The sequence below is a fragment of the Melanotaenia boesemani genome, chromosome 5, assembly GCF_017639745.1.
Source record: "Melanotaenia boesemani isolate fMelBoe1 chromosome 5, fMelBoe1.pri, whole genome shotgun sequence".
Taxonomy (NCBI): domain Eukaryota; kingdom Metazoa; phylum Chordata; class Actinopteri; order Atheriniformes; family Melanotaeniidae; genus Melanotaenia; species Melanotaenia boesemani.
The window spans coordinates 24,453,113-24,476,314 of NC_055686.1; the positions used below are offsets into that span (position 1 = coordinate 24,453,113).

The 23,202-nt window shown below is 39.4% G+C and overlaps 3 protein-coding genes and 1 long non-coding RNA gene across 8 annotated transcripts; 3 read left to right on the top strand and 1 right to left on the bottom strand.

The window, feature by feature from the left end:
* Positions 1–1,804: 1,804 nt before the first annotated feature.
* Positions 1,805–21,257, top strand: LOC121639639 (C-X-C motif chemokine 11-6-like). Of its 4 annotated transcripts, none has more exons than XM_041984986.1 (5): positions 1,805–2,030; positions 2,162–2,270; positions 2,371–2,451; positions 3,000–3,116; positions 20,577–21,257. In XM_041984986.1, the coding sequence occupies exons 1-4, from the start codon at positions 1,970–1,972 to the stop codon at positions 3,076–3,078; spliced, it is 330 nt and encodes a 109-aa protein (XP_041840920.1). In that variant the 5' UTR covers positions 1,805–1,969; the 3' UTR covers positions 3,079–3,116; positions 20,577–21,257. The 4 variants fall into 4 exon arrangements, 3 of the variants coding, with proteins under 3 accessions (XP_041840920.1, XP_041840921.1, XP_041840919.1); XR_006010227.1 differs by lacking the exon at positions 20,577–21,257 and adding an exon at positions 11,466–11,960 and having other exon boundaries at positions 1,810–2,030; positions 3,000–3,154; XM_041984987.1 differs by lacking the exon at positions 20,577–21,257 and having other exon boundaries at positions 1,811–2,030; positions 3,003–3,627.
* On the bottom strand, positions 4,734–5,339 carry LOC121639641. The gene is made up of 3 exons (XR_006010228.1): positions 5,311–5,339; positions 5,011–5,065; positions 4,734–4,888 (listed from the first exon to the last, which is right to left on the bottom strand). It is a non-coding gene; the product is annotated as an uncharacterized LOC121639641 (long non-coding RNA).
* Positions 10,162–11,960, top strand: LOC121639638 (C-X-C motif chemokine 11-6-like). Of its 2 annotated transcripts, none has more exons than XM_041984984.1 (4): positions 10,162–10,348; positions 10,477–10,585; positions 10,686–10,766; positions 11,314–11,960. In XM_041984984.1, the coding sequence occupies exons 1-4, from the start codon at positions 10,288–10,290 to the stop codon at positions 11,387–11,389; spliced, it is 327 nt and encodes a 108-aa protein (XP_041840918.1). In that variant the 5' UTR covers positions 10,162–10,287; the 3' UTR covers positions 11,390–11,960. The 2 variants fall into 2 exon arrangements, with proteins under 2 accessions (XP_041840918.1, XP_041840917.1); XM_041984983.1 differs by having other exon boundaries at positions 10,196–10,348; positions 11,311–11,960.
* On the top strand, positions 17,294–19,104 carry LOC121639640 (C-X-C motif chemokine 11-6-like). Its single transcript, XM_041984989.1, has 4 exons — positions 17,294–17,483; positions 17,644–17,752; positions 17,853–17,933; positions 18,480–19,104. Exons 1-4 carry the CDS (start codon positions 17,423–17,425, stop codon positions 18,553–18,555), a joined length of 327 nt encoding a protein of 108 aa, XP_041840923.1. The 5' UTR covers positions 17,294–17,422; the 3' UTR covers positions 18,556–19,104.
* Positions 21,258–23,202: the final 1,945 nt, after the last annotated feature.

Consider the following 23,202-nt stretch of genomic DNA (forward strand, 5'->3'; position numbering starts at 1 on the left):
GAAGTAGTGCAGCTTTTACACAGATTGTCACAAAATCAGGTTTGAATTTTGTTGCAAGTAATTTATGTAGGAAGGTTGGGTTTTCATAGTTTCTTTCACTGGAAAATAAACAAATGGGATTGAAATCTGGACATTTTGTATTGGGGATGAGGTGGACCCAAGTGCAACACAGGGAGACCAAGGAAACGGGAAGAACAAATTTCGTTATGTATCACACTCAGACTGGTGGATTGGTTGATACCGCAGCCGGGATTCAGGTGGAATCGAGTCAAAGTCTCTAGCTTGCCTGGCAAACTTGTTTCCTCAGGGCCAAAACAGAGCTGACTGTGGGTAGACAGAACTGGTGAATTACCAGAAGTCCAGGAAGCAGCAACAAGACGATGAGAAAGGTAGCAGGTTGCTAGGTAGTACACGGAGTGTGCAATTAATGTATTTATGCATTTAAGCAATTAGTTTAAAAAAAAAGATGGTGTAGGGCAACAAAAAACTAGAAAAATTGTGTATAAAACTATATTTATTTTTTAATATAACTATAAAATGAAAATACAGCCTTGCAAATATATATTTCTGTCGGAACATTTAAATATATCTATGGGAAAAAAGACATATAATGAGATTAAATTTGTTCCAACACTGAAAAATTAAATGCTCGTTCTGGTAAGTAACAAACCTTAATATATGTATATATGTGAACTTGTTTTGACTCAGTAATTAAATGATTCAATCATAAATTGTTATTTCATAGTTTAGAGAATTTAAAAAGACTTGTGGAAAGTGTAATTGGACAATATTTCTGAAAGGTCTTATCTGGATATCGAGTGTTTGCTGAGTTTCTGCTTTTCTTTTCTTTTGATTTTTTAAATACAAAATATTGCCAGTTTCAAGGGACTCAGTAATGATCGCTGTCAGAAGTGAAATCTCCATTTTTCATTCCAGTTTGCTGCCTCCAACAACTGGAATCTGTTCCCAAAAAACACTAAATTTCACACCTACATCCTTTTTACTTTCAATCATAAACCATAGATTCTGATCAATGTATCTCCTTCTACATTTTTGGAGTGTCCTTGTTGAATGTGAAGTAAATGTGTGAAATATGGCTGAGATTTTATTTGTTATATTTGGTTTTTTAAATTTTTTATGTGAGTGCATCATTGTAGAAATGATCTTTTTGCTGCTGCCTCTTGTCCAGGTCGTCACTCCAGTAAGCATGATTTTTTTTTATAATATATTGTATATAAGATGATAGAATATAAACATAGTCAAATTTGAAATGTTGAGCTGTCAGTGAAGATGGGTCTATTGATAAAAGCAGCATGCTCCAATATTTAAGTATAATCAGGTCCAGCCGATTTCCCAGACTGAGCTGCTGTCATATTTCTAAGTGGGTATTTGCATGGTCTGAAAAACATCACTGAGCATTTTACCAAAGAAAATCTGTAAGCATGTGAATCATTAGTCAGTCTTTCCTATCATAAGCTTTTTTCTATCTTTTCTATCAACAGTGAGATTTCACTTGTCTATCAGCGCAGATCTAGACAATAGTCTCTGTTCACTGGTGAAAGGGTTTACACAATGCAATTCCAGCAGCACCAGTATGTAACTCCGCTCCAGGCAGTTTCTCGACGTGATGGCGCAATTCTGCAACACAGGAAGTCCTTAAAAGGTAGTAAGATCTCTAAGAAATTCTGAGGAAAAGCTAATTACAAAGCTGCAGGAGTGGAATGAAGAACTGATACAGTTTTGTTTTTTGTTTTTTTAACACTTCTTCAGAATCAAAAGCCGGCACCTGTAAGGGTATAAAAGGTAGAGCTCATGGCCCTGCACACTCAGACAGCTTGAAGAGTGAAAGCACTTCATGAAAACAGAGATCTTTCATATCTGAGAGAAGTAAGCTGCTGTACAAAGATTTGAGGATTCAACAGATCATTTTTAGTATTTTATTCTCTAATTTCCACCATTTGAGACAAAGATGAATCCTGCCAGCCAGTGTATCGTTCTCCTGGCCTGTGTTGCCATTTGCACCTCAACACGTAAGTGTACTAATTCAGCACATTATGCATAGTTCTGAGTATTTGTGCAGTTTGTTGTTAGATGAATTATTGCTATTTGTCTTCATGTGTATAGTCCTTCAGGGACTCATAATTTTGGCATCCTTTTTCAGCTATTTTAAAGTGCCAGTGCATAAAGGAGAAAAAAGAAGTCAACTCGTCTCTCATTGTTGATGTCACCGTGTATCAACCAAGTTCATACTGCAACAAGCAGCAAGTCATGTGAGCATCTGCAGAAGATAATAACAAAAGAAACCAACATCACTAATAAGTAGGGATTTGAGATCGATGTTTCACTAACACTGTTCTTCTTTTATTACAGTGTTACACTGAAAGATAACAGCTTCCGGTGTCTTGACCCAAATTCAAAATTTACGAAGCTAGTCCTGCAAAGAAAGGAAATGTAAGTAAAAGAAATAGAGGAATTTTTTGTGTAGTGCACTCTTTTATTTTTGCCAAACATACACTTAAATAATTTGGTGAGACAAACACAATTGTACTGTGTAGGAGGCACAGAAACCAAGCTGTGGTATTTTCAATCAGGACTGCATGAAAAAAACAAGAATAACATGTAAAATGAGCTTGTAACAGTCAGCTTTTCATCCACCATATTTCTCTTGCAAGAAAGAAATAAAAATTTTACAGTTACAGTTAAATACAAGATGAAGCTTAATAATAGGCCTACATGTCTGCAGCAAGAAGTATATTTCATACTATCCTTATATTATAGAAAACTCTCAGATCAGTTTATAAATTCTAGAAATCTGAAAGTAAAATAACTATTTAGGTTACTTGTTTAAATGTATCAAAGCCTTACGCATACAAAATACAGGTGCGTAGATCTAAATGTGTTAAAGTACCATATTATAACTACTAAAGGACTATTAAAGGACCCTTCATCGTCATGGTTTTAAAATGGTTCATCATGATCATGTTTTTTCGTTCTTTTAGCAGGAAGAATGCAGCTAAGATGACCTCCAGCTCCAATACAACCACAGTGGCTGTCACATCAGTAGCAACATCATCATAACACACATTGCTGCTGTTTACTGTTGTTACAATGGAGGGGAGTTGTGGCTGGTGCAGGCACTGTTTTTATCTCCAAAATGGACACGTGAAAGAAATGAAAGTTTAAGAGAGAAAAAAATGAGGAAAATCACAATATTTAACAGCTAGAGGTGAACGCTGGAACATTTAGGGGACGTATTGTGAAGAAAGAAGACTTTCTACAGGTGAACAGTTTGCATGACGAGAGATGCAATGAACACTGTCTTTGTTAAAGCTCTACCTCTGGTAAATAAGGAAAGATCTTCAATCTGCTGTGCTGCAGTTCTCATATTTGAAGCCATAAACCCTGGTGTGAAAACATTGTGATGGAAATTAATTTATAAAATATCTGCATTACAGTGCATATTTCTATAAATGATATTCTGTTCCATGTCTTTAAATTATACTATTTTGTATGTATTTTAAAGAGAATTTAAATTTTTCTTGCCACATATTTAATCCATTTTGTATGATGCAAACCATTGCTGTGTGATGGTGTTAATGAACTGATCCAAACTGAAAATAATAAAGATTTAAATATAAGTAACAGTTGTCGTCAATAATAACGGCATTGTTTAACCCTATAATTTACATACACTTTGAAGCAAGTACACACATCTAGACATTTGTTTGCTCATAGTGTTAGAAAAGATTAAATAAGGCAGGAAATATCACATATCAGAACCAAATAATCAAAGCATCAACAGAGTGAAAGAAATTCCTCCCATGGGGTCTGTGTTGTCAACACATCTTATTCAGCCACACAAAGATTAGGTGCTAATCCATCCTGCACACGCTAAAATATTTTAGTTTCGTCTAAGTGGTGGACTGAATGATTACACTCAACTTCTATGGATCTGTTAGACTAAAATGACTGAAAACATTTCAAAGTATATTCTTGAATACAGACTTCAACACAAAGCAGTGATTACAGGAACTGCTTTGAACACAACTCAGCCTTCGGTCTGCAAAGGCTAGAGTTCACACCTGCACACAGTAAAAGGATGACATAGAATGAAGGTGTTTTTGTATTTTATCAAATATATCATTCCTCAGTTGAGATGCTACAGCTATCACCAGTTAGTCTGAAGCATTGCCTCCTTTCTGTCCCCCTGTCAAAGACCAAGCCACAGTTTACCATCCCATGCACACAGAGTATCAACATTAAAACTGGAACTCAAGCAAACCACTCTGCTTCTATGCCAGATTGAATAACTTCTGCCTGATAGCTTGGACAAAGTTAAAAGAGGCTGTCAGCAAGTGGGGACAATGTCACTTGGTTGCAGTTCTACTGGTAGGGCAGCTGTGATTTCAGCTGACATGGGCCCCAAGAAGCAGATCATGGTGATAAGATAGATGGACGAGCAGACCCAGAGCACACACAGGGAGCAACTCCTTTGTACCAGTGACTCACAACCAGTCTTAACAGTTGCAATCAGCATTCCTCTCTCTTGGTCATTTACTGACCAATGAAAGCATAAACATGTCAACGATTAATATAAGCTAACTAGGTTCCCAGCACTTCACTTCCATAAAGGGTCATTACCATCTTTCTTCCAAACTAGCCTTCTTGTGTTGCAGTGTGAGGGAGAGTTTTTCTCAGAGTACACAATAAAATTTTTACACAGAGTCCTTGTGTGACGGAGACTGGTGGTTCCATCACCACCACAAGTCTAGCAAATATTATTGGAATGATTGGCAGATAGGACCACACAGATTAATTAATTGTTTTATTGAATGTTAAAACAGAGAAAAGTGTTTATTTGTTTGCAGAAGGGGACTGGCCATCCTGCCTGTGGAAAAGAGAACTTAATTAGTATTTTAACATTTAACAACATTTTGATACTCCATTTTACTTTGATCTATGTCTAATTGTGTAAAGCTATAGGCTCAAGAAGGAAGTGGCAATACTAACCTCTTGTCTTCATTGCAGGGCAGGAGAGGTAAAAGAGGGAAGTAGGCCTAATTTCCTGTTTAAGAGCTTTTTGGGACAAACCATGTCAACGAAGAGGGGTGGGAAGTAGTTTACATAAATTAAATGTGTATTTGAAGCATGCTGTAAAATCATTAAGTGGATTATGTTTAAGTATGTATATATGTAAATATTGATTCATGATGTTTGCTTTACAGGTGTTATTTTAAGTAAGATATTTTGTGGATATGTTTTAACTTGTATAGTCTAGTCCCACTTCAACAGGTGGTTCCGGCTAATTACCTGCAGCAGGAGGGTATAAAAGCCCTTAGTGGCTCTTTAGAAGGTTGTTGGCGGTTGTGGTTAAGACATGTAATAAATTTTGCCAATCCCAGGCTTAAATGGACCCAAGTCTCACGCCTTTTTTTAAAAAAATTGTTGGGATCGTCGGCCAAATTGACACCTTGCATTTATCAGTTCCTCTGAAGGCAGATTTTTGAGTGTGAAAATACGTCTAGATGATCCAATGAGAGCATCAACAATACCCAGACAATATTGTTGTTCTTCTAATATCAAATGTAATTAATCTAATGCACATTTTACATAGAGGAAAGGTCATTCAGATTCCTCTGCTATTTGAAATTTTAGGTATATGTGAGACCTGCAAGGCTCCAAGAACAGAACTGAGTGTCAAGTGTACAATGATGTAATTTCCCTGCAGTTTTTACTTCACACCTTATTTTTTCCCAGCCCAAAGCATCAGAGGACAGCTGCATTTTGCTTTACGGCACCTCATCAAAGTCCAACAAGTAGATATCAACATACTGGCTGTTTAGAGTGTGCATCATGACTGATTCATCAGGTTTCCCTTGCACAGACGTGGGTCACAGGGGCCCCCCCTCTGGAGCCAGGCCTGGAGGTGGGGCAAGCACTTGGTGGCCGGGCCTTTGCCCATGGGGCTCGGGCGGGCTCAGCCCAAAAGGGTGACATGGGCTCACCACCTGCAGGAGGGGCCATAGGGGTTGGGTGCAGTGTGAGCTGGGTGGCTGCCAGAGACGGGGACCCTGGCGGTCTGATCGTCGGCTGCAGAAGATAGCGCTAGGAATGTAGAATATCACCTCTCTGGCAGGGAAGGAGCCTCAGCTGGTTCGTGAGGTCGAGCTGTTCCAGCTAGATATAGTTGGACTCACCTCAACACACATCTTGGGCTCTGGAACCACTGTCCTAGAAAGGAACTGGATCCTTTTCCATTCTGGAGTTGCTCCTGGTGAGAGGCGCCGAGCAGGTGTGGGCATGTTCATTGCCCCCTCACTTAGCTCCTGTGCATTGGGGTTTACCCTGGTGAATGAACGAGTAGCCTCCCTCCGCCTTCAGGTGGGGGAACGGGTCCTGAATGTTGATTGTGCTTATGTACCAAGCAGCAGTTCAGAGTACCCACCCTTTTGGAGTCCTTGGAGGGGGTGTTGGAGAGCACTCCTTCCGGGGACTCCCTCGTTCTGCTGGGGGATTTCAATGCCCACATGAACAATGACAGCGAGACCTGGAGTAGCGTGATTGGGAGAAACTGCCCCCCTGATCTGAATCCGAGTGGTGTTTTGTTGTTGGACTTCTGTGCTTGTCATGGATTGTCCATAACAAACACCTTGTTCAGGCATAAGAGTGTCCACATGTGCACTTGGCACCAGGACACTCTAGGCCGCAGTTCAATGATTGACTTTGTAGTCGTATCATCAGACTTGTGGCCGCATGTCTCGGACACTCGGGTGAAGAGAGTTGCGGAGCTGTCAACTGATCACCACCTGGTGGTGAGTCGGTTCAAATAGTGGGGGAGAATGTCGGTCAGGCCTGGCAGACCCAAGCGTGTTGTGAGGGTCTGCTGGGAACGTCTGGCGGAGTCCCCTGTCAGAAAGATTTTCAACTCCCATCTCTGGCAGAGCTTTAACCATGTCCCAGGTGAGGCGGGGGACACTGAGTCCGAGTGGGCTGTGTTCCCTGCCTCTATTGTTGACACGGCCAGCCGCAGCTGTGGCCACAAGGTCATCAGTGCCTGTCGTGGCGGTAACCCCCAAACTTGTTGGTGGACACCAGCAGTAAGGGATGCTGAAGGAGTCCTATCAGGCCTTTTTGGCCTGTGGGACTCCAGAGGCAGCTAAAGGGTATCGGCAGGCTAAGCAGAATGCGGCTTCGGCTGTCACTAAGGCAAAAACTCAGGCATGGGAGGAGTTTGGAGAGGCCATGGAGAGTGACTTCCGGACGGCTTCGAGGAGATTCTGGTCCACCATCTGGCAGCTCAGGAGGGGAAAGCAGTGCTCCATCAACACTGTTTACAGTGGGGATGGGGGGCTGCTGACCTTGATTCAGGACGTTATGAGGCGATGGAGGGAATACTTCGAAGACCTTCTCAATTCCAACATGTCTTCCAATGAGGAAGCAGAGTCTGGGGTAGCTGGTGCTGGCTCTCCCATCTCTGGGGCTAAGGTCGCTGAGGTGGTTAAAAAGCTCCCGGTGGCAGGGCCTCGGGAGTGTATGAGATCCGCCCAGAGTTCTGGATGCTGTAGGACTGTCTTGGCTGACACGCCTCTGCAGCATCGCATGGACATTGGGGACAGTTCCCCTGGACAGGCACACTGGGGTGGTGGTCCCTCTCTTCAACAAGGGGAACCGGAGGGTGTGCTCCAACTACAGGGGATCACACTCCTCAGCCTCCCTGGTAAGGTCTGTTCAGGGGTGCTGGAGAGGAGGCACCATCATATAGGCGAACCTCGGATTGAGGAGGAGCAGTGTGGTTTTCGTCCGGTCATGGAACAGTGGACCAGCTCTACACTTTCTTCGGGGTCTTGGAGGGGGCATGGGAGTTTGCTGAACCAGTCTACATGTGCTTTGTGGACTTGTAGAAGGCATTCAACCGTGTCTCCCAGGGACTCCTATGGGAGGTACTCCATGAGTATGGAGACCCCCTTGTACGAGCTGTCCGGTCCCTGTATGACCGTTGTCAGAGCTTGGTCCACATTGCTGCCAGTAAATTAGAGTCGTTTCCGGTGAGCGTTAGACTCCGCCAAGTCTGCCCTTTGTCACCGATTCTGTTCATAACGTTTATGGACAGAATTTCTAGGCGCCACCGAGGTGTTGAGGGGATCCAGTTTGGTTGCCTCAGGATTGGGTCTCTGCTCTTTGTGGATAATGTAGTTCTGTTGGTTTCATCGGGCTGTGATCTTCAGCTCTCATTGGAGCGATTCACAGCCGAGTGTGAAGCGGCTGGGATGAGAATCAGCACCTCCAAATCCGAGACCATGGTCCTCAGCCAGAAAAAGGTGGACTGCCTTCTCCGAGTCGGCAATGAGGTCCTGCCCCAAGTGGAGGAGTTCACATATCTCGGGGTCTTGTTCACGAGTGAGGGAAGGATGGAGCAGGAGATCGACAGGCGGATCGATGCAGGGTGGCCAGGCTCTCCCTTAGACATAGGGTGAGAAGCTCAGTGATCAGGAAGGGGCTCAGAGTAGAGTCGCTGCTCCTCCGCATTGAGAGGAGCCAGATGAGGTGGCTCGGGCATCTGGTCAGAATGCCTCCTGGACAACTTCCTGGTGAGGTATTCTGGGCATGTCCTGCCGGAAAGAGGCCCCGGGGAAGAACCAGGACACGCTGGATGGACTACATCTCGCGGCTAGCCTGGGAACGCCTTGGGATCCCCCCGGATGAGCTGGTGAATGTGGCTGGGGAGGGGGAAGTGTGGGTTTCCCTGCTTAGGCAACTACGATAAGCGGCAAATAATGGGTGGATGGATGGATGGCTGGATGGATGGAAATAGCAAGACATGATATTAAATAACATAGCTTTTCTTTATGCATTTATTTATACAAGCAATTACTTGAAGAAAGTTAGTGTAGGGCAACAAAAAACTGAAAAAATTGTGTATAAAACTGCTTTTGTTTTTTAATATAAGCCTTGAAAACATATCCCTGCCTGAACATTTAAATATATCTATGGGAAAAAGACATACTTAAATTAAATGCTCTTTCTGGTAAGTAAGAAACCTTAACATATGTATATTTGTGAACTTGTGTTGACTCAATAATTAAATGATTCAATCATAAATTGTTATTTCATAGTTTAGAAATTTTAAACAGACTTGTAGAAAGTGTAATTGGACAATATTTCTGAATGATCTTAACTGGTTATCAAGTCTTTGGTGAGCCTCTTCTGCTTTTCTTCCTTTTGTTCTTTTAAGTATTGCCAGATTTAATGGACTCAGTAATGATCGCTGTCAGAAGTGAAATCTCCATTTTTCATTCCAGTTTGTTGCCTCTAACAACTAGAATCTGTTCCCAAAAAACACTAAATTTCACACCTACATCCTTTTTACTTTCAATCACAAACCATAGATTCTGATCAGTGTATCTGCTTCTACATTTTTGGAGTGTCCTTGTTGAATGTAAAGTAAATGTGTGAAATATAGCTGAGAGTTTATTTGATGTTAATTGTTATATTTGGAAATTGTTTTTTAAATCTTTTATGTGAGTGTATCATTGTAGATATGACCTTTTTGCTGCTGCCTCTTGGCCAGGTCATCACTCCAGTAAGCACTATTTTTTATAATATATTGTATATAAGATGATAAATTATAAACTCAGCCAAATACAGTATGAATGGTTGAGCTGTCAGTGAAGATGGGTCTATTGATAAAAGCAGCATGCTCCAATATTTAAGTCTAATCAGGTCCAGCCGATTTCCCAGACTGAGCTGCTGTCATATTTCTAAGTGGGTATTTGCATGGTCTGAAAAACATCACTGAGCATTTTACCAAAGAAAATCTGCATGCATGTGAATCATTAGTCAGTCTTTCCTATCATAAGGTTTTTCCTATCTTTTCTATGTACAGTGAGATTTCACTTGTCAATCAGCGCAGATCTAGACAATAGTCTCTGTTCACTGGTGAAAGGGTTTACACAATGCAATTCCAGCAGCACCAGTATGTAACTCCGCTCCCGGCAGTTTCTCGACGTGATGGCGCAATTCTGCAACACAGGAAGTCCTTAAAAAGTAGTAAGATCTCTAAGAAATTCTGAGGAAAAGCTAATTACAAAGCTGGAGGAGTGAAATGAAGAACTGATACAGTTTTGTTTTTTGTTTTTTAACACTTCTTAAGAATCAAAAGCCGGCACCTGTAAGGGTATAAAAGGTAGAGCTCATGGCTCTGCACATTCAGACAGCTTGAAGAGTGAAAGCACTTCGGAAAGGAAAGAAGCTGTTGTACAAAGATTTGAGGATTCAACAGAGACAAAGATGAATCCTGCCAGCCAGTGTATCATTCTCCTGGCCTGTGTTGCCATTTGCACCTCAACACGTAAGTGTACTAATTCAGCACACTATGCATAGTTCTGAGTATTTGTGCAGTTTGTTGTTAGATAAATTATTGCTATTTGTCTTCATGTGTATGGTCCTTCGGGGACTCATTTTGTCATCTTTTTTCAGCTATTTTGAATTGCCGGTGCATAAAGACAAGCAAAGCAGTCAACTCGTCTCTCATTGTTGATGTCAGCGTGCATAAACCAAGTTCATACTGCAACAAGCAGCAAGTCATGTGAGTATCTGCAGAAGATAATAACAAAAGAAACCAACATCACTAATAAGTAGTGATTTGAGATCGATGTTTCACTAACACTGTTCTTCTTTTATTACAGTGTTACACTGAAAGATAACAGCTTCCGGTGTCTTGACCCAAATTCAGAATTTACAAAGCAAGTCCTGCAAAGAAGGGAAATGTAAGTAAAAGAAATAGAAAAACTTTTTATGTAGTGCACTCTTTCATTTTTACCAAACATACAGTTAAATAATTTGGTGAGAGAAACACAATTGTACTGTATAGGAGGCACAGAAACCAAGCTGTGCTATTTTCAATCAGGCCTGCATGAAAAAGACAAGAATAACATGTAAAATGAGCTTGTAACAGTCAGCTTTTCATCCACCATATTTCTCTTGCAAGAAAGAAAGAAATAACAATTTTACAGTGACAGTTAAATACAAGATGAAGCTTAATAATAGGCCTACATGTCTGCAGCAAGAAGTATATTTCAATCTATCCTTATATTTTAGAAAACTCTCAGATCAGTTTATAAATTCTAGGAATCTGAAAGTAAAATAACTATTTAGGTGACTTGGTTTAAATGTATCAAAGCCCTATGCATACAACAAATACAGGTGCATACATCTAAATGTGTTAAAGTACCATATTATAACTACTAAAGGACTCTTCATCTTCATGGTTTTAAAATGGTTAATCATGATCATGTTTTTTTGTTCTTTTAGCAGGAAGAATGCAGCTAAGATGACCTCCAGCTCCAATACAACCACAGTGGCTGCCACATCAGTGGCAACATCATCATAACACACATTGCTGTTGTTTATTGTTGTTACAATGGAGGGGAGTTGCGGCTGGTGCAGGCAATGTTTTTATCTCCAAAATGGACAAGTGAAAGAAATGAGAGATAAAGAGAGAGAGATATCACAATATTTAACAGCTAGAGGTGAACATTTAGGGGACATAGGGGACATATATTAGTGAAAAGTATTTGATTCACTTGTCCAAATGGGACAAGTGAAACAAATGAAAGTTTAAGAGGAGCATTTTTTTTATACTGGAAGCCAAAGACAAAATTAAGATGTAAATAGAGAAAAATCCTAACATTTAACAGTCAAAGGTGAATGTTGGAACATTTAGGAGACATCCTGTGAAGAAAGATGAAGAAAGTGAACAGTTTGCATGAGGAGAGATGTAATAAACTCTGTCTTTGTTAAAGCTCTACCTCTGATAAGTAAGGAAAGATCTTCAATCTGCTGTGCTGCAGTTCTTTCATTTGAACCCATGAACCATGGTGTGAAAACATTGTTTGTGATGGAAATGAATATATAAAATATCTGCATTACAGTCCATGTTTCAATAAATGGTATTTCGAGTCTGTCTTTGTTATACTATTTTGTATGTGTTTTGAAGAATTTAAGCTTTTCTTGCCACATATTTAATCTATATTGTATGATGCAAACCCTTCCTGTATGATGGTGTAAATTAACATATCCAAACTTAAAATAATAAAGATTTAAATGGAAGTAACACAGATGTCGTCAATAATAACAGTTTTTTTTGTTTGTTTGTTTTTTTATTTTATTTTATCAAGTCCTTCATCCTCAGTCGAGATGCTACAGCTATCACAAGTTAGTGTGAAGCATTGCTTCCTTTGTGTTCTTCTGTCAAAGAACAAGCTTCAGTTTACCATCCCATGCACACAGAGTATCAACGTTAAAACTGGAACTCAAGCAAACCACTCTGCTTCTTTGCCAGATTGAATAACTCCTGCCTGATAGCTTGTACAAAGAAAAAAGAGGCTGTTTGGGATGTCCTTCAGCACCTCGGGAAGATGTCACTTGGATGCAGTGCAACTGGTAGGGCAGCTGTGATTTCTGCCAACTTTGGCCCCAAGAAGCAGATCATGGTGAAAAGTTAGAGGGGCGAGCAGACTCAGAGCACACACAGGAAGCAACTCCTTTACACCAGTAATTCACAACCAGTCTTGACAGTTGCTGGAGCTTGGAGTGCAACCAAAGCTCAGGAAGCACTGCTCCTTCCTGGTCTTTTACTGACCAATGACAACATAAAGATGCCAAACAATTCATGTAAGCTAACTAGGTTCCCAGCATTTCACTTCCACAAAGGGAGAGGTTTTCAGAGTACACAGTAAAGTCTTTACACAGAGTCCTTGTATACATTTATTAATTTTTCTGAAGGCAGATTTTTGGGATGAAGAATACAACTAGATGATCAAATGAGAGTATCAATAATACCCATTGTTGTTCTTCTTCACACCTGAAAGGCTCCAGCTATGAAGATAAACTGAGTGTCAAGGGTACAATGATGTCATTTCCCTGCTGTTTTTCCCTGATATTACCTTCTTCTAATAGCTGAGGGCTTGTTGGTTTCTGCCCTGGGTGTGGACTGATAGGTGTGGCCCTGTAGGTAAAACCTCCATTGTAGCCAGGACTGAAGCATGCTTCATCTATATAGTGCAGAGCAGCATCTAATGCACACATAAAAATATATATAAAAAATTATATGTATAATAGTTTCGCAAAGATCAACAATGATGAGCCATCAGTGCATGTGGTTTCCTCTTTTCTCTTCTTGTTTCTATGATCAATTTTTTATTGATTGTAAAGTCATCTTGACTCAAAACTAAATCAGTTAAATCATTAATGATTTTCTGCCCCTGGTTGAACCACTGTTTATTCTGTTATGCATTTTAGTGTATAAAACTGAAATAAACTTGTACAAGCACACAATCAGAATATGTTAACTACAGTGAACTTAACCAAAGGAAACTAACTGAGCCAGATATCATCGACAGTAAGATTTTGCTTGTCATTCAGCACAGATCTAGATAAAAGCTTGTGTGCAAAAGTCACTCATCATGTAGCGCCAGCATCAACAGCATGGATCTACACCTACAGTCAATGTGTCTCAACATAATGGCAAAATTCCTTGACAAACAGGAAGTCCTTAAAAAGACGTGAGGGAAATCTGTTTACAAAGCTGGGGTAGTGAACTGGAAAACTGAGTCTATGTTTTCTGCTTTTTCTGTTATAAATTGGAGTTTTATAAAAACTGAATCAAACCTTTACAAGCACACAATCAGAATATATTAACTTCAGTGAATGTACCAAAGTAAATTACCTATGAAGCCTGAGAACCTGATTCCTTTTTCATTTAACACTAGAAGTCCCAGAGAGGGGTCAATGGACCTTTCTACCTTTACAACCCAGAGATGGGTCGATTGACCAGTAGGATTTTAGCTAAAATCCTGTCTTAAGCTGCGAACAGCTTCTTTTGTTTGTAGACGAGTCAATTACTGGCACACCCCAGGAGGGCGCATACTTAGGGGAGACACTGTAGACTCTTGAAACCGGACTGTCAACTTTTGCCCAAAGCTTGGCTTGAGACACTGCTTGGTCCCCTGAGTATGAGATTGGAGTAGACCTCAAACAGATTCAGAAAGGTTTTCCTGCATTCTAGTATATTTCAAATAATTAAAAATATATTTGATATGATATATGATATATACCTCCTCGACACATTTGTGTGCTTTTAGAAGAAAAAAAAAAGATAATCATTGTGGGCCTTCAATAAAAAAGCAAACAATTTAGAATGATATGACAAAATGATGAATTCATATTTTTTTTAAAAATCACTTTAAAAGGTCCAGCTCTCCTCTTTTCATACAAATGAAAAAATACAAATTTTTCAGAATTTTTGACCAATTTTTCAAACTTTCTAACCCAATGTTCATGTACCTTATGTCCAAAAAGCCCAAGCAATGAACAATTTTGAATATTTAAAATGAACATTTTTTGATTGTGGTGGTACAGGCAGGGTCTGTGAGTAAAATATCCAGAAGCATTAGTGTCTAAGTCAAGAGGGCATAAATGTCAACATGACAAAGATATAAAAGAACAACTGTGAATTTTTTCCAATGCTTTTTATTTTTGTCATAAAAAAAAACAACAAAACAGTTAAAATAATGCAAGTAATGAAACAATTTCACAAATATTTACACAAGGCTACAGTGGCATGCCCTTGTGTGAATGGCTTTTCTGCTCTTTCAGCAGTCCGTCTGTGCTAAGTCCAAACATGCTTGGCACTTCCATGGTATCTCCATCCTGCATTTGCCACATGTGTATTTGTAGCAGTAAACACATCTTACAGTTGCGCAATTGTTCTTGCATCAATGGTTGACCTGACATTTTGCCCTTTTCCCAGGGCTAGGTGTGGGAGGTTGCTGCTGAAGCAGTTGCTCCTTATGTGCCTTCTTCTGACTCACATGAGAGTTGGCCAACTCTTTCGCGAGCTCAACCAGGAAGTCCACTCTTCTCTCCTGCACTCCGGTGCATTCCTTATGAAGAACATGAGCGTTCAGTGCCGCCATGTCGATCATGTTGTAGAACACGGCGACTGGCCATCTCCGTGTTCCTGCACGCACGCTGTACTCCCGCACCATCTGGTCCATCACATCCACACCACACTTTGTGGTGTTGTATTGTGTGACAGTGTTTGGCTTCCTTTTGGTGGTATTCTCAGTCTCAACCACATTGTGCATGCTGCTGAGAAGATAGACAGTCTTTTTCCGTTTCGGCGCATATACTGTGAGTGTTGCACCAGTGGTGGAAAACACTCGAGTGGTGAATTTAGTGTGGTCCTTCTGTCTAGTTGACTGAGGAATTTCCCGGCGAATCTTGTTGACTGTGCCAAGGATGGTGGTTTTCCGGCTAAGCAGTCGTTGCGCAAGGGACAGCGATGTAAAAAAATTACAGTTCTGCCCTTATCCATGAACGGCTCCATCAGCCTCATCACTACACTCTCAGAGAGTCTCTCTCCACTGGGACGACTGGGGTCCTTGCCAAGATATGGCAGGATATTGCAAATGTACTTTGATTTCAAGTCACAAGCCAGCCAAAACTTAATGCCAAATTTGTCCGGTTTTGTTGCAATGTACTGCAGAAAACTGCAGCGAGTCTTTGTCGGGAAAAGCTGTTCATCAATAGTGATGTGTCGACCAGGGTTATAAGATCTGATGCAGTTATTGACAAAAGATTCCCACAGATTAGAAATTGCAGCAAACTTATTTGTCTCCACTCGCTCACTGCGTGTGAACATGTTATCAAAGCGTAGGTGTTGCATGATGTTTTGGAAGCGGTTTCGGGCCATAGTAGCAATGATTCGTGGGTTTCCCAGCTCTGCTGACCAATTGTCACGTAGTGATGGAACTTTCTTCACCCCCCGCAAGATAATAATTGCAATAAATGCCATTAGTTCTGGGAGGTTCATGAACCAATCTGCCTGCTCCTTTTGCCGTGCATGCTGAATGGTCCATTCTTGAATGCTACGAAGCATTTCAAGTGTTATAAAACAGAAGAAGCTTTGAAGACGAGTCCGGATACTTCTTCTGGCCTTAGCAGTTGGCTCTCCATCTGTGCCGTATGGTTCTATTGGGGTGAAATTGAGACATGTCCCCAGCTGTTCTTCATGCCACACTGTGCCATCTTTAGCCATCTCTGTCCTCTCACTTCCCACTTCCACTTCCTCTCACACATCTGCAAGGTAAACAATTTCACAATTTCAGAGGACGAAAATAGGATGTTTTGGAAATAAGATTAAAAAAATCCTTTATTTGTACCAAAATGGAGAAATTCCAGTGTTGCAACTCACAGTACAGGACAAAGCAAAAAGAAAGAAATTTGTCATACCAAAAAGTTCAATAATAGTTTCAAATCTTACCTGAAGACTGCTCAGAGTCAGAGTCCGAATCCAGCTGAATTTGTATCTCTTCTCCATCTGAGTCACAAGGGTTTGTATCGCTGAGGATCAGGTCCAATGCCTGCTGAGTTGTAAGCCGCCACTGCATTTTGCTTCCTTCTATTTGTTGGAGGTGAAACTAGCTACTATTTATCCCCCTCAGCCCACCATCCCCCACTGCCACAGAATTTACCAGACGTTTCAAGGTAACAAGGAGGGGCTGGATGCAATGGGTGCATTCCTCAGGTAATGGCTGCATTTACAAATGAAGAGATGCTAATTTTTGCCAGCAGAGTCGTCAGTTTGGACTAAAGGTCTTTCGACCCTTCTCTGGGACTTTAGGGAGATATCAAAATTCCTGGGACTTCTAGTGTTAATATGATCCTTTTATAACTATAAGTTTCAATGAGAAAATGGCATGCCTTTAAAGGGGGAAAAAAGAGTTCCACGTGTATTTTAAAGGTTGACTTAAAATCAAACAAAAAATACACTTGTACCACAAATCAGAAAAAAATATATACTATGTAGTATCCAGTGAGTGCCAGTATAATATTTTAAACCAACAGTAGCTGGTAAAGATTCAGTCCTATTATAAATATCTCATCTATGGTGGGGTTCACACAGATGTAAAAAGCATTTTCTGTGCAAGAGTAACTCATGAGAATGTTTGCACCATCTGGCTCCATCACTATCAGGATGAATATTTCATCATTGGCAGTTGTTTCTCAACACAATGACGTAAGACACACGGGAAGTTCTTAACAAGAAGTAAGGGCTCCAAGGAATTGTGATTTTTTTAAAAACTGATAACATAGCTGGAGAAGTGCACTGGAAAGTAGTCTAAACTTTTTTTGTTTTGTTTTTTTCAGTCACTTCTTAAGAATTTGACTCAGACCCCTAAAGGAGTATAAAAGCAAGAGCTAATGGCTCTGCACACTCAGACAGCTTGAAGAGTGAAAGCACTTCACAAAATTAGAGATCTTTCACATCTGAGAGAGGGAAGCTGTTGTACAAAGATTTCAGGATTCAACAGATCATTATTAGTATTTTATTCTCTAAATTCCACCATTTGAGACAAAGATGAAGTCTGCCATCCAGTGTATCGTTCTCCTGGCCTGTGTTGCCATTTGCACCTCAGCAAGTAAGTGTACTAATTCAGCACATTATGCATAGTTCAGAGTATTTGTGCAGTTTGTTGTTAGATAAATTATTGTTATTTGTCTTCATGTGTATAGCCCTTTGGGGAGTCACCATACATAAAACGTTTGTTTGAATTGAGTTTGTTTTTTGTTTTTTTTCAGCTATTTTAAAGTGCCGGTGCATAAAGGCAAACAAAGCAGTAAACCCGTCTCTCATTGTTGATGTCAGCGTGTATCAACCAAGTTCATACTGCAACAAGCAGCAAGTCATGTGAGTATCTGCAGAAGATAATAACAAAAGAAACCAACATGGCTAATAAGTAGTGATTTGAGATCGATGTTTCACTAACACTGTTCTTCTTTTATCACAGTGTTACACTGAAAGATAACAGCTTCCGGTGTCTTGACCCAAATTCAAAATTTACAAAGCAAGTCCTGCAAAGAAAGGAAATGTAAGTAAAAGAAATAGAAAAACTTTTTGTGTAGTGCACTCTTTCATTTTTACCAAACATACAGTTAAATAATTTGGTGAGAGAAACACAATTGTACTGTGTAGGAGGCACAGAAACCAAGCTGTGCTATTTTCAATCAGGCCTGCATGAAAAAGACAAGAATAACATGTAAAATGAGCTTGTAACAGTCAGCTTTTCATCCACCATATTTCTCTTGCAAGAAAGAAATAAGTAACAGTTTTACAGTGACAGTTAAATACAAGATGAAGCTTAATAATAGGCCTACATGTCTGCAGCAAGAAGTATATTTCAATCTATCCTTATATTTTAGAAAACTCTTAGATCAGTTTATAAATTCTAGGAATCTGAAAGTAAAATAACTATTTAGGTTACTTGTTTAAATGTATCAAAGCCCTATGCATACAACAAATACAGATGCATAGATCTAAATGTGTTAAAGTACCATATTATAACTACTAAAGGACTCTTCATCTTCATGGTTTTAAAATGGTTCATCATGATCATGTTTTTTCGTTCTTTTTGCAGGAAGAATGCAGCTAAGATGACCTCCAGCTCCAATACAACCACAGTGGCTGTCACATCAGTGGCAACATCATCATAACACACATTGCTGCTGTTTACTGTTGTTACAATGGAGGGGAGTTGTGGCTGGTGCAGGCACTGTTTTTATCTCCAAAATGGACAAGTGAGAGAAATGAAAGTTTAAGAGAGAGAAAAATGAGGAAAATCACAATATTTAACAGCTAGAGGTGAACGCTGGAACATTTAGGGGACGTATTGTGAAGAAAGAAGACTTTCTACAGGTGAACAGTTTGCTTGACGAGAGATGCAATGAACACTGTCTTTGTTAAAGCTCTACCTCTGGTAAATAAGGAAAGATCTTCAATCTGCTGTGCTGCAGTTCTCATATTTGAAGCCATAAACCCTGGTGTGAAAACATTGTGATGGAAATTAATTTATAAAATATCTGCATTACAGTGCATATTTCTATAAATGATATTCTGTTCCATGTCTTTAAATTATACTATTTTGTATGTATTTTAAAGAGAATTTAAATTTTTCTTGCCACATATTTAATCCATTTTGTATGATGCAAACCATTGCTGTGTGATGGTGTTAATGAACTGATCCAAACTGAAAATAATAAAGATTTAAATATAAGTAACAGTTGTCGTCAATAATAACGGCATTGTTTAACCCTATAATTTACATACACTTTGAAGCAAGTACACACATCTAGACATTTGTTTGCTCATAGTGTTAGAAAAGATTAAATAAGGCAGGAAATAACTCACATATCAGAACCAAATAATCAAAGCATCAACAGAGTGAAAGAAATTCCTCCCATGGGGTCTGTGTTGTCAACACATCTTATTCAGCCACACAAAGATTAGGTGCTAATCCATCCTGCACACGCTAAAATATTTTAGTTTCATCTAAGTGGTGGACTGAATGATTACACTCAACTTCTATGGATCTGTTAGACTAAAATGACTGAAAACATTTCAAAGTATATCCTTAACTACAGACTTCAACACAAAGCAGTGATTACAGGAACTGCTTTGAACACAACTCAGCCTTCAGTCTGCAAAGGCTAGAGTTCACACCTGCACACAGTAAAAGGATGACATAAGAATGAAGGTGTTTTTGTATTTTATCAAATATATCATTCCTCAGTTGAGATGCTACAGCTATCACGAGTTAGTCTGAAGCATTGCCTCCTTTCTGTCCCCCTGTCAAAGACCAAGCCCATGCACACTATAGCTGTGTCCCAATTCAGGGTCTGCACACTTCGAAGTGCGCAGACTACGTAGGCTACAGAGTGTCCTCCGTAGTCTACACACTTAGAAGTCTGCTTAACGTTCGTGAAATGGGACAGCCTACCTAGTCCACAAGAATTTCCCATAGCAACAACACAGGACGTTTAATCACTTAAACCTCAGAAATTACTCGTAGGAAACGTCAGTAGACGCTGAACACGGAGCGGCAACACCGACAGTTAAAAAAAATAAATAAAAATAAAAAAATAAAAAAACGGTTTGAGGCTCTGTTGTTTTCCAGCCGGTACACACTTAATTAACCCCTTAAAAGTATCTGAATATCAAATATTACCGAATTTTAATGTCACCATTTAACAAACATGCTTTAAATGTACTTGGTTTTGTAACGTTTATACTAAAGTGTAGTTAAAAAAACTAACTTTTTTTTTAAATAAAACTTTATTTAAACTTAATGAGACTCTTGTGAGGTTGCTGATTCGCCACCGTCCTGTGCGCAACGAATTGTGGGAGAAAAGAGGCCGCGAAGGATGCATCACAAGCATCCTTCGTTTGAGGCCAAACGAAGTGCGGATTCGAAGGGTCCTTCAAATTCTGTGAATTGGGACAGTACTTCGCGCACCGCGATGACGTATGTGGCCGACGAATCCACACTTCGAAGTCATGGATGTATTATACATCCATGTTCGAAGTGTGCAGACCCTGAATTGGGACACACCTAGAGTATCAACGTTAAAACTGGAACTTAAATACAAGATGAAGCCTAATAATAGGCCTACATGCTGCAGACATACAATCCTTATATTTTAGAAAACTCTCAGATCAGTTTATAAATTCTAGAAAGGAGTTGCGGCTGGTGCAGGCACTGCTTTTATCTCCAAAATGGACACGTGAAAGAAATGAGAATTAAAGAGAGAGAGAGAAATCACAATATTTAACAGCTAGAGGTGAACATTTAGGGGACATAGGGGACATATATTAGTGAAAAGTATTTGATTCACTTGTCCAATTTGGACAAGTGAAACAAATGAAAGTTTAAGAGGAGCATTTTTTTATACTGGAAGCCAAAGACAAAATTAAAATGTAAACAGAGAAAAATCCTAACATTTAACAGTCAAAGGTGGATGTTGGAACATTTAGGAGACATCCTGTGAAGAAAGATGAAGAAAGTGAACAGTTTGCATGAGGAGAGATGTAATAAACTCTGTCTTTGTTAAAGCTCTACCTCTGATAAGTAAGGAAAGATCTTCAATCTGCTGTGCTGCAGTCCTTTCATTTGAACCCATGAACCATGGTGTGAAAACATTGTTTGTGATGGAAATGAATATATAAAATATCTGCATTACAGTCCATGTTTCAATAAATGGTATTTCGAGTCTGTCTTTGTTATACTATTTTGTATGTGTTTTGAATAATTTAAGCTTTTCTTGCCACATATTTAATCTATATTGTATGATGCAAACCCTTCCTGTATGATGGTGTAAATTAACATATCCAAACTTAAAATAATAAAGATTTAAATAGAAATAACACAGATGTTGTCAATAATAACAGTTTTTTTATTTATTTATTCATTATTATTTTTTTATTTTATGAAGTCCTTCATCCTCAGTCGAGATGCCACAGCTATCACAAGTTAGTCTGAAGCATTGCACCTGGGGAAGATGTCACTTGGATGCAGTGCAACTGGTAGGGCATCTGTGATTTCTGCCAACTTTGGCCCCAAGAAGCAAATCATGTGAAAAGTTAGAGGGGCAAGCAGACTCAGAGCACACACAGGAAGCAACTCCTTTACACCAGCAATTCACAACCAGTCTTGACAGTTGCTGGAGCTTGGAGTGCAACCAAAGCTCAGGAAGCACTGCTCCTTCCTGGTCTTTTACTGACCAATGACAACATAAAGATGCCAAACAATTCATGTAAGCTAACTAGGTTCCCAGCATTTCACTTCCATAAAGGGAGAGGTTTTCAGAGTACACAGTAAAGTCTTTACACAGAGTCCTTGTATACATTTATTAATTTCTCTGAAGGCAGATTTTTGGGATGAAGAATACAACTAGATGATCAAATGAGAGTATCAATAATACCCATTGTTGTTCTTCTTCACACCTGAAAGGCTCCAGCTATGAAGATAAACTGAGTGTCAAGGGTACAATGATGTCATTTCCCTGCTGTTTTTCCTGATATTACCTTCTTCTAATAGCTGAGGGCTTGTTGGTTTCTGCCCTGGGTGTGGACTGATAGGTGTGGCCCTGTAGGTAAAACCTCCATTGTAGCCAGGACTGAAGCATGCTTCATCTATATAGTGCAGAGCAGCATCTAATGCACACATAAAAATATATATAAAAAATTATATGTATAACAGTTTCCCAAAGATCAACAATGATGAGCCATCAGTGCATGTGGTTTCCTCTTTTCTCTTCTTGTTTCTATGATCAACTTTTTATTGATTGTAAAGTCATCTTGACTCAAAACTAAATCAGTTAAATCATTAATGATTTTCTGCCCCCTGGTTGAGCCACTGTTTATTCTGTTATGCATTTTAGTGTATAAAACTGAAATAAACTTGTACAAGCACACAATCAGAATATGTTAACTACAGTGAACTTAACCAAAGGAAACTAACTGAGCCAGATATCATCGACAGTAAGATTTCGCTTGTCATTCAGCACAGATCTAGATAAAAGCTTGTGTGCAAAGGTGACTTATCATGTAGCACCAGCATCAACAGCATGGATCTACACCTACAGTCAATGTGTCTCAACATAATGACAAAATTCCTTGACAAACAGGAAGTCCTTAAAAAGACGTGAGGGAAATCTGTTTACAAAGCTGGGGTAGTGAACTGGAAAACTGAGTCTATGTTTTCTGCTTTTTCTGTTATAAATCGGAGTTTTATAAAAACTGAATCAAACCTTTACAAGCACACAATCAGAATATATTAACTTCAGTGAATGTACCAAAGTAAATTACCTATGAAGCCTGAGAACCTGATTCCTTTTTCATTTAATATGATCCTTTTATAACTATAAGTTTCAATGAGAAAATGGCATGCCTTTAAAGGGGGAAAAAAGAGTTCCACGTGTATTTTAAAGGTTGACTTAAAATCAAACAAAAAATAAACTTGTACCACAAATCAGAAAAAAATATATACTATGTAGTATCCAGTGAGTGCCAGTATAATATTTTAAACCAACAGTAGCCGGTAAAGATTCAGTCCTATTATAAATATCTCATCTATGGTGGGGTTCACACAGATGTAAAAAGCATTTTCTGTGCAAGAGTAACTCATGAGAATGTTTGCACCATCTGGCTCCATCACTATCAGGATGAATATTTCATTATTAGCAGATGTTTCTCAACACAATGACTTAAGACACACGGGAAGTTCTTAATAAGAAGTAAGGGCTCTAAGGAATTGTGATTTTAATAGAAACTGATAATATAACTAGAGAAATATACTGGAAAGT